This window comes from Leguminivora glycinivorella, chromosome 11, assembly GCF_023078275.1.
Source record: "Leguminivora glycinivorella isolate SPB_JAAS2020 chromosome 11, LegGlyc_1.1, whole genome shotgun sequence".
In the NCBI taxonomy this organism is placed as follows: Eukaryota; Metazoa; Arthropoda; class Insecta; order Lepidoptera; family Tortricidae; genus Leguminivora; species Leguminivora glycinivorella.
Window position 1 is genome coordinate 2255377 of NC_062981.1, and position 13451 is coordinate 2268827.

At 37.5% G+C, this 13451-nt stretch overlaps 1 protein-coding gene across 4 annotated transcripts in view; it reads right to left on the minus strand.

Moving 5' to 3' along the window:
• Positions 1-6107: 6107 nt before the first annotated feature.
• Positions 6108-13451, minus strand: part of LOC125230981 (Ig-like and fibronectin type-III domain-containing protein 1) — a 375479-nt gene continuing 368135 nt past the window's right edge. For all 4 annotated transcript variants that reach the window (XM_048136304.1, XM_048136305.1, XM_048136302.1 and 1 more), the window contains 4 exons: positions 11359-11531; positions 10549-10641; positions 10064-10226; positions 6108-9419 (listed from right to left, as the gene is read on the minus strand). In XM_048136304.1, coding sequence (XP_047992261.1) covers positions 9382-9419; positions 10064-10226; positions 10549-10641; positions 11359-11531 — 467 coding nt within the window. In that variant the 3' untranslated portion in view covers positions 6108-9381. The remainder of the gene's footprint in view (positions 9420-10063; positions 10227-10548; positions 10642-11358; positions 11532-13451) is intronic.

Here is a 13451-nt window from a genome sequence, read left to right on the forward strand (position 1 = left end):
TAGTGGTTCCTATTGATATTATATGTATCAGTCCGAATACATGTACACTAGTGAAAGAATTATCCTTTAACTCCTAACCATTGAGGAGTTGACCTTCCATCATCAGCTCAGCCACATAAAATTATTACCATCAGGCGTAAATACTGGTTTACCTTTGAAAAATACACTAAAAACATTACATGTGCCTATAACATTTGAAGAGTTCCCTCGATTTCTCCAGGATCCCATCATCAGACCCTGACTTGGTGCCAATGGGACCATCTCGGGGTTATACCCGTTCGATCAAAAAAAAAATTTTGAAAATCGGTCCACAATTCTCGGAGATATCGAGGAACATACATACAAAAAAAAAAAAAACATTCAGTCGAATTGAGAACCTCCTCCTTTTTTGAAGTCGGTTAAAAATGGGAGCCTCTGTCAACTGAGGGAACGGTACAAATGTTTCACGCTTCACGATATTTTTTTTTTTTTTATTATGGACTGATCGGCAATTGACCCTAGTCACACCTAATGGGAAGTGAAGACAGAGTCTAAGATGGAGCTCACCGATTCAGTAATAGCCTATTCACTCTCCGTTTAAAGAGACCGAGGTCGTATTTTTCTGGGAACACCGATGCTGGGAGCGCATTCCACTCCTTTGCAGTCCGCATTACAAAGGATGAGGCAAATCGTTTTGTGCGGATAAATGGAACACTAACCACTTACGGGTGCATTCGTTCCCCTCGCCTGGACGTCCGAAGATGGAAAGGAGAAGGAGGAATTAGGTCGTGCGTGACTATGTGGCCTTATTTGAAAGTTAATTTTAGTCTCTATCGAAAAATGCCATGAAATTCATCTCATTTCTCATAAAAAATAAAATATTCTTGATAAAATTAAAAAAAATTAAACACAATAAAATCAACAAATAAAAGAAAAAATAACTTAAAACTAAACTTAAACCCTAGTTTTTCCTCCCCTGGGCCTCTGTGTAGCTTTCAGGCCAGAGAACAACCCATATGGAACCTTTACCTCCCCTTTTAAACTCGTCTAGGGTATCAAACCTAGAGAACCCGTCAAATTGCATCCCCGCTTTTTTTCTTTGTAACCACCGTAGACTGGCGATTATTGATTTTAAGAAAATGGTTGATATTGTTTCTTAAAGGACTTTAATTGTACTTTCAAATGATACCAATATTGATAGGTTACGATGAATAAGATTAGAGGTATATCTAGTCATAGGGCTTACGGCGAAATTATGGTCAAAAGCTGCACTTTATGCAGAAAGCAAGCCACTTTGCACAGTGATACTAGGGACCAATACAAACGTTTTCAGCCGAGGAAACACGATTTTCATCCACTAGAATTCAAGATGGCGGACATTTTCCAAAATGGCGGCCGCATATTTTTAAAAATTTATAGAATCGTAACGGCTGCACCGATTTTGATGGTTGGGGTGTCTATCGCATCGTATTGAAGAGTTCATTAATATAAAAAAATAAAGTCATAAAAAAGGTAAGATGGCGGCCGAATAATAAGAAAAATATGAAAATTTCAAACTTTTTTTTTCATTCTCGTGCAATTTACCAATAAATTTTCTATGATATGGTCACATTTTTATGTATTTAAATTAAACCTGATAATATTATCTATATAATAAAATAAAAATCATGAAAATCTGTTGAGTAGTTTTTGAACTATACTCATTTGAAATGGAGCGCGCGGATTTGAAAGACGTTTTCGCACGTGATGTAAACAATTTTGGAATCATAACGGCTGCACCGATTTTAATGGTTGGGGTAGCTATCAGTTTGTATTAAAACATTTATTTATATAAAAATTAAAATCATTTAAAAAAAATAAAGATGGCGGCCGAATAATAAAAAAAATATGAAATTTTAAATTTTTCTTTTATTCTCACGAAATTTACAAATAGTTTTTCCACCATATGGTCACATTTTTATTTATTTAAATAAAATCCGATATTAACGTCTACAAAATGAAACAAGAAACATTAAAATCCGTTCAGTAGTTTTTGAACTATACGCATTGAAAATAAAGCGCGCGGGTTTGAAAGACGTCTTTGCACTTGATATGTGATGCATCGTATCGTTTGGTACCGCTATACACGCAAGACTGATTATTTATTTTGGTCTCAACTTACTATATTACTATTCAGAATCAATGGTTTTAGTATTTATATATATTATTAGTTTTTTATTCCGAGTTTAGGTATATTTAGACAACCCCGTAAACTTGACCATCACATAATTTTTATTTTAATACGTAAAAGAACTTAAATGCACATAACATAACATTTGTATTAATAGCAATTGTCCTTTCCGAGGACTCCAGAGATAATTTTCGACAACTTCTGTAGGGGGCTACGGAAACATATATTAATACAAAACATATTTTTTACTTCTCGTCTAGGTTATACTGAAAGATAAAAGAGATACAAAATAATATCAAACAAGGAAATAATGATAACATAATAATTTATAGTAATAGCATAGTGGATACCCCCCTCCCAACTGAGGGGGGACTGAAATCTTCTCGAGGCTGAGGCGTAGGGTTAGAGCCGGCGTAGCTTTATTTGACATTCATATGCGCATTGTAATATGCCTACTTGAAAAATAAATATTTCATTTTCATTTTTTCATTTTTTTTATAATATCATTTTTGCAAAATACTTTTTATTTTGGCAGATCCCTTTGCAAATAAAACATTATTAATACATTGCATTATTTGCATTGCGCCGCGCAGGGTAGACCCACAACACGTACAGCGTATTGTTTCGCAGCCTTTTTCACAACCGCAATTGTCCAAGTATACATATTCATACCATATCTCCCTGTTTTCAGACCACTGCAGTACCCAACTATCGTTGTACGTCTTCCAACCCCAGGATGATGGAAGTAATATCCAGAATATGGGGCGTTGTTATACGACACGGAGTGCTGCCGATGTTGGTTAGGTACTAATTTATTTTCGGTGGTAAACAGTTTCATGCTCACCAAGTTGAACTGGAGTGAACTTTTCAAGCATGGCGATTATTCCTCCCGGAAGACTTTGTAGTTACTGCGATGTTTCTATCAAAGCTGGTATAACTTCAGTGTGTGTGCAAACAATGTTTTAGAACATGATTTTTCCTTTTGTATTGAAAAAAGAAGTGGTATCAGACGTAAAAGCGTAAAAACCACGAATAGCAGTAGTACCTTATACTCCGGTAGGTTATTCTCATTTGAAGTCTTAAGAAAATATACTAGATAAGAATTGGAAATTTCCCAATATAATTAGCTCCACAGATCACATTCTTAAATGCCAAATTGGGACCGTTCTTAACACATATTTTAGTGAGCAAGCATGGACTCAGGCCTGTTTACCGGTATGGTTTGGCGGCTGAGGCACTCGTAAAGTGTCATTTTGCCGTCATTCCTGCCTCCATTTACATCACGTCCGATCTCGCACGTAACGCCCTGAAAGCCTCCACGGCTACAAACTGCGAGATAAACTCAACGAAGGGCATTGGACACTCTAGTATCCGTTACCACCCTGAACTCACTCGAGGTCTCACATGAGGCAAAGACCTTTCGAGGCTCTAAGCTAGGTCCAAACCCGAATCTGGCCTGACTTTACGTCTATCCTTCACCCGAAGACTCCAGTGGTTTTTATTTAAATACCAAGACATCTGTATCGGAAGATGTGAGGATACGCGTGAGTCCCTGTTCCGCCATATCTTTTGCGCGAGGTACAATGAGACTATCAGCTTCTTCCGGTTACGTTCCTATGGTTTACCCTGAAATAGCAGAGCAAATGTTCTCTGAGGAAGTAAATTGTTTAGAAAAAAAAATCACCTCATTTATAACATCAACAGGCTATAGTTTCTCGAAAAAGTCTTGTTGGTTGTCATGCTGAACAGTGTATTCCTGGAGGAATAATGGCCAAGCTTGAAAACTTGATCCGCAGACTCAACATTTATAGGTTAACTTGGTGCGCAAGGAACTGTTTCCAACCAAAATTAATAACCAGCATCCCACCAACATCGCCAGCACTACAAAAACATACGCTCCTTGTCACAGAAAACAAGTTATTTTATACATAGATATTTCTGAAGCCCCCTACAGAAGTTGTCGAAAATTATCTCTGGAGTCCTCGGAAAGGACAATTGCTATTAATACAAATGTTATGTTATGTGCATTTAAGTTCTTTTACGTATTAAAATACAAATTATGTGATGGTCAAGTTTACAGGGGTTATCTAAATATACCTAAACTCGGAATAAAAAACTAATAATGTATATGAATACTAAAAACATTGATTCTGAATAGTAATATAGTAAGTTGTGACTAAAATAAATAATCAGTCTTGCGTCTATAGCGGTACCAAACGATACGATGCATCACATATCAAGTGCAAAGACGTCTTTCAAACCCGCGCGCTTCATTTTCAATGCGTATACATAGTTCAAAAACTACTGAACGGATTTTAATGTTTTTTGTTTTATTTTGCAGATGTTAATATCAGATTTTATTAAAAAAAATAAAAATGTGACTATATGGTAGAAAAACTATTTGTAAATTTAGTGAGAATAAAAAAAAATGAAAATTTCATTTTTTTTTATTATTCGGCCGCCATCTTTATTTTTTAAATGATTTTAATATTTATATAAATAAATGTTTTAATACAAACTGATAGTTACCCCACCCATTAAAATCGGTGCAGCCGTTATGATTCCAAAATTGTTTACATCACGTGCGAAAACGTCTTTCAAATCCGCGCGCTCCATTTCAAATCAGTATAGTTCAAAAACTACTCAACGGATTTTCATGATTTTTATTTTATTATGTAGATAATATTATCAGGTTTAATTTAAATACATAAAAATGTGGCCATATCATAGAAAATTTATTGGTAAATTGCACGAGAATGAAAAAAATAGTTTGAAATTTTCATATTTTTCTTATTATTCGGCCGCCATCTTAATTTTTTTTATGATTTTATTTTTTTATATTAATGAACTCTTCAATACGATGCGATAGACATCCCAACCATTAAAATCGGTGCAGCCGTTACGATTCTACAAATTTTTAAAAATATGCGGCCGCCATTTTGGAAAATGTCCGCCATCTTGAATTCTAGTGAATGAAAATCGTGTTTCCTCGGATGAAATCATTTGTATTGGTCCCTAGTATCACTGTGCAAAGTGGCTTGCTTTCTGCATAAAATGCAGTTTTTTTCCGTAAGCCCTATGACTAATCTGCTTGAAACGAATTTTGCGCGAGGTGTAATTTGGTAGACGCCGAATGTATGGGAACGCGTGTCAAGCGGTACTCCCTGCCGACAGGTATGTTCTTGTAGTTTGCTTATTTATTATCCGATCGTAGAAGTTTTAAAAGCAACAGATAGCTTAATAATGTAGCTAAATGATTTATATAACATATTTTTTAGCTAAGTGGCCGTTTTCATTGCCTTTTTGAGTCACAAAAATAAAAAAAGAGAGTAAAAAAAAAGTATTTTTTGCATTATTGTTAATTAAAAAATAACTAACAAAACTATACTTTTCACTTATAAGAAATCTTAATCAGCATGTTATACGCTTTCAATCGACACCTCATTTTTCAAAATTGGATAAGGGGTTCTAGACAAATTGGCAAAAAATTGAAACCCGGGACCGCGATCTTTGTGACGTCATAGTTAACCCCCCCACAGTCTGAGAATGCGACAAGTCATTATTTCGTACTCAGTAAAGTGTACCGATCACAACGATACTACTTGTCAGCAGTATACTCTCCAGTCACATCAACTTCAAAACTAGACGACTTTTTTCAATTCCGCCGCCTTACTAGAATGTATCCGGTAGAATATCGACAGACAAGCGACTCGACGGCGATGTTCTAGGGTCTGCAATTTAGCCTTAATAGTAGGGTCATCGCCGAAGAGCCTATATGCCTCGAGACCTCGCCAAAAAATATTTCAGATATAATTTTCTAACAAGTAGTTATCAACTACTTTTTTTTTCAATTTTATTGGTGCCAGGGAATACCTTTGAGCGAAAAGGCGGCCTCGGGGCTTCCGGGAATATGGCATAAAAAAGTCAAAGGGAGTGGAATGAAAGTACAACATTTTGTATTTGGCTTTTTTATTTGATATTTACAAATCTAGTCACATCCGTCATCATACTCACCATCTAAAATTATTAGAATAAGTTGTTCTATATATAATCACATTGCTGCGCCTGAGCAAACATATGTCAATATATACCGTATATATACTGAGCAGAAAGTACATTTTTAAAGAAAAATGCATAAAAAGAGACATAAAATAACAAATATTTATAAAGTAACAAAATACATTCATATCTTGACAATAAACATATAACAAATCAAACGATCTTTAATCTAACACAAGTTTAGATACCTACCACATGGTCATTATAATGAAATAATAATTATGTAAATAAAAAAATCTAAGTATAAAGAAACTCTGTTACAATCACATAGTAACATTTCTTCAGGAGATTAAAAAATAGGCCTTACGTACAATCGAGAGCAAATAATAAAAATAAATAGTAAATAATAAGTAGTGTAGGCAGATGTACAGAGAAAAGTTATTAAATTTTACGCTTCGAAAATTTTCCGAAATTATTGTTTGAAATTATTTCTTGTGGATTTCGTGACTTTTCCTTTATTAAAAATAATTGTAACTTGCACATTAGATGTATGTTCTAGTTTGTTTTACGTGTAATCGCCTAACTAAGAAATTACAGTTGTTTAAGCCCGTGAATTTCTTTTGCCTCTGCGTATAGATAGAAGAAAACTGTGTATAAAATTTTAAAACGTCTATTATTTACAACAGGATAGGTACAAAAACAGAGGCCGAAAAGGTAGACTATATCTAAAACTCGACCGATTTACTACACTGGATATTAATATCGAAAAAAAAAAACGATAGCTGTACCTTATTAGATAAGGTCGGTAATTTGCATGAATCTGAACAAAAAGCCAACACTTAAACCCGTTAACATTTAGATCATTCTGAGCGACTTTTACTAAGGGACCAACTCCGAATTCCCAAAAAAAAACTGGCTGTTTCTTGTATTTTGGTCGTGTGAAGCTGAATTTTTCTATGGGAGCTTCAATATTTTTTTCGCGATTTCAGTCTTGGTCCCATAGCAGAAATTACTCAGTATGATCTAAACGTTAACGGGTGTTGGCTTTTCGTTCAGATACATGCTGTATATTATACAGATTAACCCCCTTATTCATAAACGTTCGCTAAAGTTATCAAGCCGATAAAGTTCGTTTGTCCCTTTCTATCACACCAATACCGAAGGGACAAACGAACTTTATCGGCTTGATAACTTTAGCGAACGTTTATGAATAAGGAGGACTATATTATTAAATATTGAGAAAATCGTGTTCTATCAAAAAAAAAAAAATTTGGTACACTGTACGTTACGTTGGAAAACTATAACTACCTATTAAATATGTTTTAGTGATAATAGTCTGATGGCTAATTTGTAGTGCGTTTGCTTCTTTTAAGAAGAATAGTAAAAACATTTAGTTTGACTTAATATAACTAAATTACATTAAATATAAACAGTGATTTATATATCCAGTATAGTTTACACACAGGTCGTCTATATTAACGCTACATCATAAATTGTTTGAAGGCACATTTTTTAATAGAGTGATCTAGATTTCTATAAAACTCTACTAACTCCAACTCAAGCTACGTGGTCTAACCAAGTTTACTAAAATACTTTTGGAACAGAAAATACTAGGTACATATTAGTAAAAAAAATATCAATAGAAGTACCTATTAGTTACACATGTATTTGATGGTGACCCAAAGTTAGTATCCATACAATGTAATTTTATGATACTACCCTTATTCGTATTTATCTTTCTTTTCTGAAGCAAAGTACGATATTTCTTGAGTGACATCAGTATGGTTGTATAATGTATTAGTGATGTGCAAGTTGCGGAAACTTTCCAAAGAAGTCTTAAATTTCTTGAAAAATTCACGAAACTCTCACGAAAAATAAAGGGAATTCAAATTTATGAAATGGAAAGTTTCCATACATACATTTGTCCTTACAAGATATGGAATGTTTCCGAAGTTTTCCTATGTGAAAATTCAGAATTTTGGAAACTTTATACACTAGTATTTCTTGTTCCACCGTTTATACACTAAATTATATATTCAATATTGTTAGTACACATTATCAGGGATATTTACAAGCGTCGTTTTGAAGTTACTTGCTTTTTGGTTTAAATCACATCAAGTATACCACAAATATGACTTAATATTATAATTATTTTATTATCTACACCATATTGGTAACGTTTTAGGGTTTTTCCAACTCCATATTGTATTAAAATATTACTACTGTACATATTTAATTCTTCTCTCTATATATGCAAAGATATATACAATTAGATCCATCATTACTTTAATAGTTATTGAGATTCATTCACAAACTATGTTTAAGTTATATTTTGATCGCTCGCTGGCTCCTCTCAGATTCACAACCTTCTAAACATTTTATTTTAACATTATATATTTGGTGGAATCGAAAAGTATTTCTAAGGTTAAAATGGTTGCAGTATTAAGTGTAGGTACCAACGTTAGCGAGCGAGACGCTACAAGCCCATTCCGTAGTTCAAAAGCAGTCCCGTCCGTTCTTAAAATCAACATTTTTGGTTCAGTAGTGGTCGAATTTTCTGTTATTTCCACGTATAAAGCTATAACTTTATTAAGATTTAACAGTGGTGCTCATGATAGTGCCAGCTAGTGGACGTTCTTATAGTTCATATAGCTGGTATTAATTAGTTACTCAGTTTTGCTCAGACAGATGTTTCGTGTGTGCCGAATGCAAGCCGGTTATAGTATACAGTGTATTTGTTACACAGTTTGGACATGAGTCTCGGTTGTGTGAAGAGAGTCTGCTGTCTGTTATACCTTTAATAAGTTACCTATTCAGATTTTGGACACATGTCCGGTGGTGTACAGAGCGGAGCTCACGCGACTGCTACCTGGCTAATTTTCAGTAATAATCACACAATGGTTTACAGTTACACCGTTACATTAGTTACACATTGTGGGACACGGGTGCCGGTGGGCGGGCCGCGGCGCTAGTACCGCGGCGCCCGTGAGCCGGGTATGGTTTACAGTTACACCGTTACATTAGTTACACAGTTGGGACACGGGTGCCGGTGGGCGGGCCGCGGCGCTAGTACCGCGGCGCCCGTGAGCCGGGTATGGTTTACAGTTACACCGTTACATTAGTTACACAGTTGGGACACGGGTCCCGGTGGGCGGGCCGCGGCGCTAGTACCGCGGCGCGACCCGCGCGGAGAGCCGCGGGGAGCGCAGCGGAGAAGCCCCGCGAGCCGCCGGCTATGGCTTGAGCCGTTTGAAGCCCGCGCCGTCCTGACCTGCAACACAAATGGATTTTTATTTCCATACATTAATACATGCATTCATTCAAGCACGCCTGTATCCCATAAAGGGGTAGGCAGAGAACATGAAACTACTCAAGTTTCAGTCCGCTCTTGGCAAATAAAGGGTTGAAAGAAAACAAAACTCTGACATTGCAGTGATAGGTTATCAGCCTTTCACCTACGCCACAATTTAACCCATATCCCACAATCGACTTCTACGACACCCGCGGGTTTTTATTACCAATTCTTGTAAAATCCACCAGTTTTCAACAATATGGAATCAGCCAGCTATCCGATGCGTAAAGATTGTCACTAATCGGTGTGCCTGGCAAGAAGCTGGGAAATGATGCAGAATGAAGCAGCTTTGGTTCATAAAATAGAGATCTCATGTGGTCGCAACTCTCAGTCATGAAAAAACGAAGAAGGATAGAAATTTCTGTGGGATCCACCTCCATTATTCATGAAATGGTATTGAAGTATATAATATATTAACATAACTTCAGTTCCTCGTAATTCATAGGATCCGCCTCACGCTCTGTAACTGTGCTAAGGATATTGTAGCGTCTCTTGTCTCCACGCCGTACTAATGAAGACCCCGTTGCCGCTGGCAACGCCATTGTTTATGACCTTGTACTAACCTAACTTAAGCTCCTCATACAGCGTAGGATCCACCTCCCGCTGTGTAGCTGTGCTAGGGTTCTGCAGCGTCTCTTGTCTCCACGCCGTACTGATGGAGACGCCGTTGCCGTTGCCGTTGGCAACTCCGTTGCCGCCGTTGGCGTTCCCGTTTGGTACTGAACCCTGTTACAGAAGTCAGAGTATTATTTTCTTGTAGGGATTCAGAAAGACATTTAAAACGCACAAAAAGAAGTTTTAGAAGAAAATGAACAGGTTTTAAAATAACAATAAAAGGTATTTTGCTTCTGGTTTTTCTCCAAGAAGTGAAGCCAAGCAGATATTTCTAGTTAATAGAAAACTTATTTTACAATCCTGACTTATTATAACCATTCTAGGAATGCGTTCCATTTATTTTTTTCTAATAATGTTATTTTCTAGGAGCTTTTTCTCGTAATAAATAAAAGAAAAGGTAAATTGAAAGTTCTTTATGATGAAAGATTCTTACGTGGATAATTGTGGTGTCAGGAATCGGCGCTGGTTCCCTGAGGTAACTCGGGTTTTCGAACGCAACGCCACCCTGGGCTTTTAGTCTAAGATTCTGAAATAAAAAATAATAGTTAAAGACAAAGAAAAATACATATCTAACCGAAACTGTCTTGATTTTTTTGATCCTAGCGTTTATCATTTCCATCAGTAGCGCTTTGGCAACCTTGATCTCCTCAAATTATACCGAGAGACTGTTATAGCTCGGTAACTGATCAGTTGGTATACTTTAATGGTTTACAACATACAACAACATACAATCACGCCTGTGTCCCATGAAGGGGTAGGCAGAGCACATGAAACTACTCAGGTTTCAGTGCCACTCTTGGCAAATAAGGGGTTGAAAGAAAACGAAACTGTGACATTGCAGTGACAGGTTGCCAGCCTCTCGACTACGCCACAATTTAACCCAATTTAACTCAGTTTTAATGGTTTAATTTATTGAAATTGGCTCAGTGACCATTATATGTGTAAAAATGAGAACAGCCCGCAATTAAAATGGATAACATAGTCATCACGAAGGATTCGTGGGAATCATGGGGGATCTCGAATCACATGGATGTCCAATGTCCATTGTCTAATAATAAAGAGATATCTCAAGAACACTAACATGGACTCCGAGACGATCCCGAAAAAAACACTTTGAGCAGAAGAAGAACAGTTTTCCTGTCGACATGGAAACCGTACGAAAATATTACTAACCTATAATACATCGGTGCCAGTCCCGCCAGCCACACCAGTCTTGTGGCCCGCCGTGAACATTAACACTCACCTTCCTATGTCTATAATACAAGGCAGCCGCCGCCAAGATGGCCGCCACGAGCAGGCAGGCCACAGCCACGCCGACCGCAGTGCCCGTGCCGCCCGCCGCCACCGGCGCCGCCGCCGCGCCCGTCTCCTGGCCCGCCGTCGTGAACATTATCGACTGGCTGAGGGATGAGGTGCCTGGAAAAGGGAACTTTGGTAAAAATTTGTACATTAGTCTGTAGCGATACCCGAACATGGGGGCCGATTTTTTGAATTTCGAACGCACGATTTCGCGTAAATCTAGTGAGTAGGGATGTTGACCACTCGTTTCTGTTAGTAAAATTTAAATCACTGGTAGTGAGGATATTATCGAACGAAATGCACGAAATCAAATGGTGGACATTCAAAATTCGACCCTTTGTGTCTTTTTAAAAGTTTCAAGGGTCAAGGTTATAGATTTCTGACAAGTCACAGATAAAAATTTATAACAGTAAATATTGTTTAGTGATATGAACCGGTCTGTTGCAAAATATTTTCATTCACCCGTGAATACAGGTGATGCAACCCAGTTGAACGTCGGATTAAAATAATGAATTAAATTGCGGTCCTCGTTTATTTCATTAAAACCGTTTCAAAAATTTAATATTTTTCAAGTATTTCGTCCGTCGGCGTTGAAGTTTCGCGTGATAATAATTCTGTAACAATGTAGATTGTGTTCTGTTTTCTTTATTGTGTAAGTTTTGTATACACACGGTCACAATGAGATCTTCATGATGTCATTCTCATTAAATTATCGCCTTAAACTTATGCAAGACAATGCTGAGATAGAAACAATATTTTCAAGTGTATCAAAACAGTGCAAGTAGCATTTTATTGTTGCCCTGACAATGCATTCGTTTTAAATAAATATTGTTATGCGATTCTGTGAGCACCAAGTTTGTTTGGTTATTGGTTATGGCACTTTGGCGCCGTATGCGTGCCAGAATGTACAGTAAAAATACACTTACCGGCATATATTGCAGCTTTAGTCCGTTTTCACCTTATCCGATCCGATATCGGATGCCGGAAGAATTTCAATAGAATAAACCCAAGATGGCGCCTGTAATGTACGGGATATTGGGCCGACATCCGATATCGGATCGGATAATATGAAAACGCACAGGGTGAAGTCACCACAGTCGTATCTGCATCGTTACATTTTATGTAATATGAGAAATCGCTTGTTATTATTTAGACGTTTACGTTCATAGATGTGACTTCACACTTAACGACGCATTTTGGCTTGTAGATGTAACACCATAGAATCACATTCACTCCCTATAATAATGTCTAACTTCTCTGGCATTTTTATTTAGTGTAACGTAGTGAGGGTACGCCTAAGTGCCGGCGCCTCTGTAGGTACACTTACCAGCCTCATTAGCAGCCTTCACGACACACTCATACCGCACGTCGTCTTGTAACCCTGTGAGCACGACACTTGTTTCGCTGGTGTCCAACTTCTCTGGCACTTTGGCGTCGTTGTCTAGGCTACTATCAATATCAATACTCAGTAAGATACACTTACCAGCCTCATTAGCAGCCTTCACGACACACTCATATCGCACGTCGTCTTGTAACCCTGTGAGCACGACACTTGTTTCGCTGGTGTCCAACTTCTCTGGCACTTTGGCGTCGTTGTCTAGGCTACTATCAATATCAATACTCAGTAAGATACACTTACCAGCCTCATTAGCAGCCTTCACGACACACTCATACCGCACGTCATCTTGTAAACCTGTGAGCACGACACTGGTTTCGCTGGTGTCCAACTTCTCTGGCACTTTGGCGTCGTTGTCTAGGCTAGTATCAATATCAATACTCAGTAAGATACACTTACCAGCCTCATTAGCAGCCTTCACGACACACTCATACCGCACGTCATCTTGTAACCCTGTGAGCACGACACTGGTTTCGCTGGTGTCCAACTTCTCTGGCACTTTGGCGTCGTTGTCTAGGCTAGTATCAATATCAATACTCAGTAAGATACACTTACCAGCCTCATTAGCAGCCTTCACGACACACTCATACCGCACGTCATCTTGTAACCCTGTGAGCACGACACTGGTTTCGCTGGTGTCC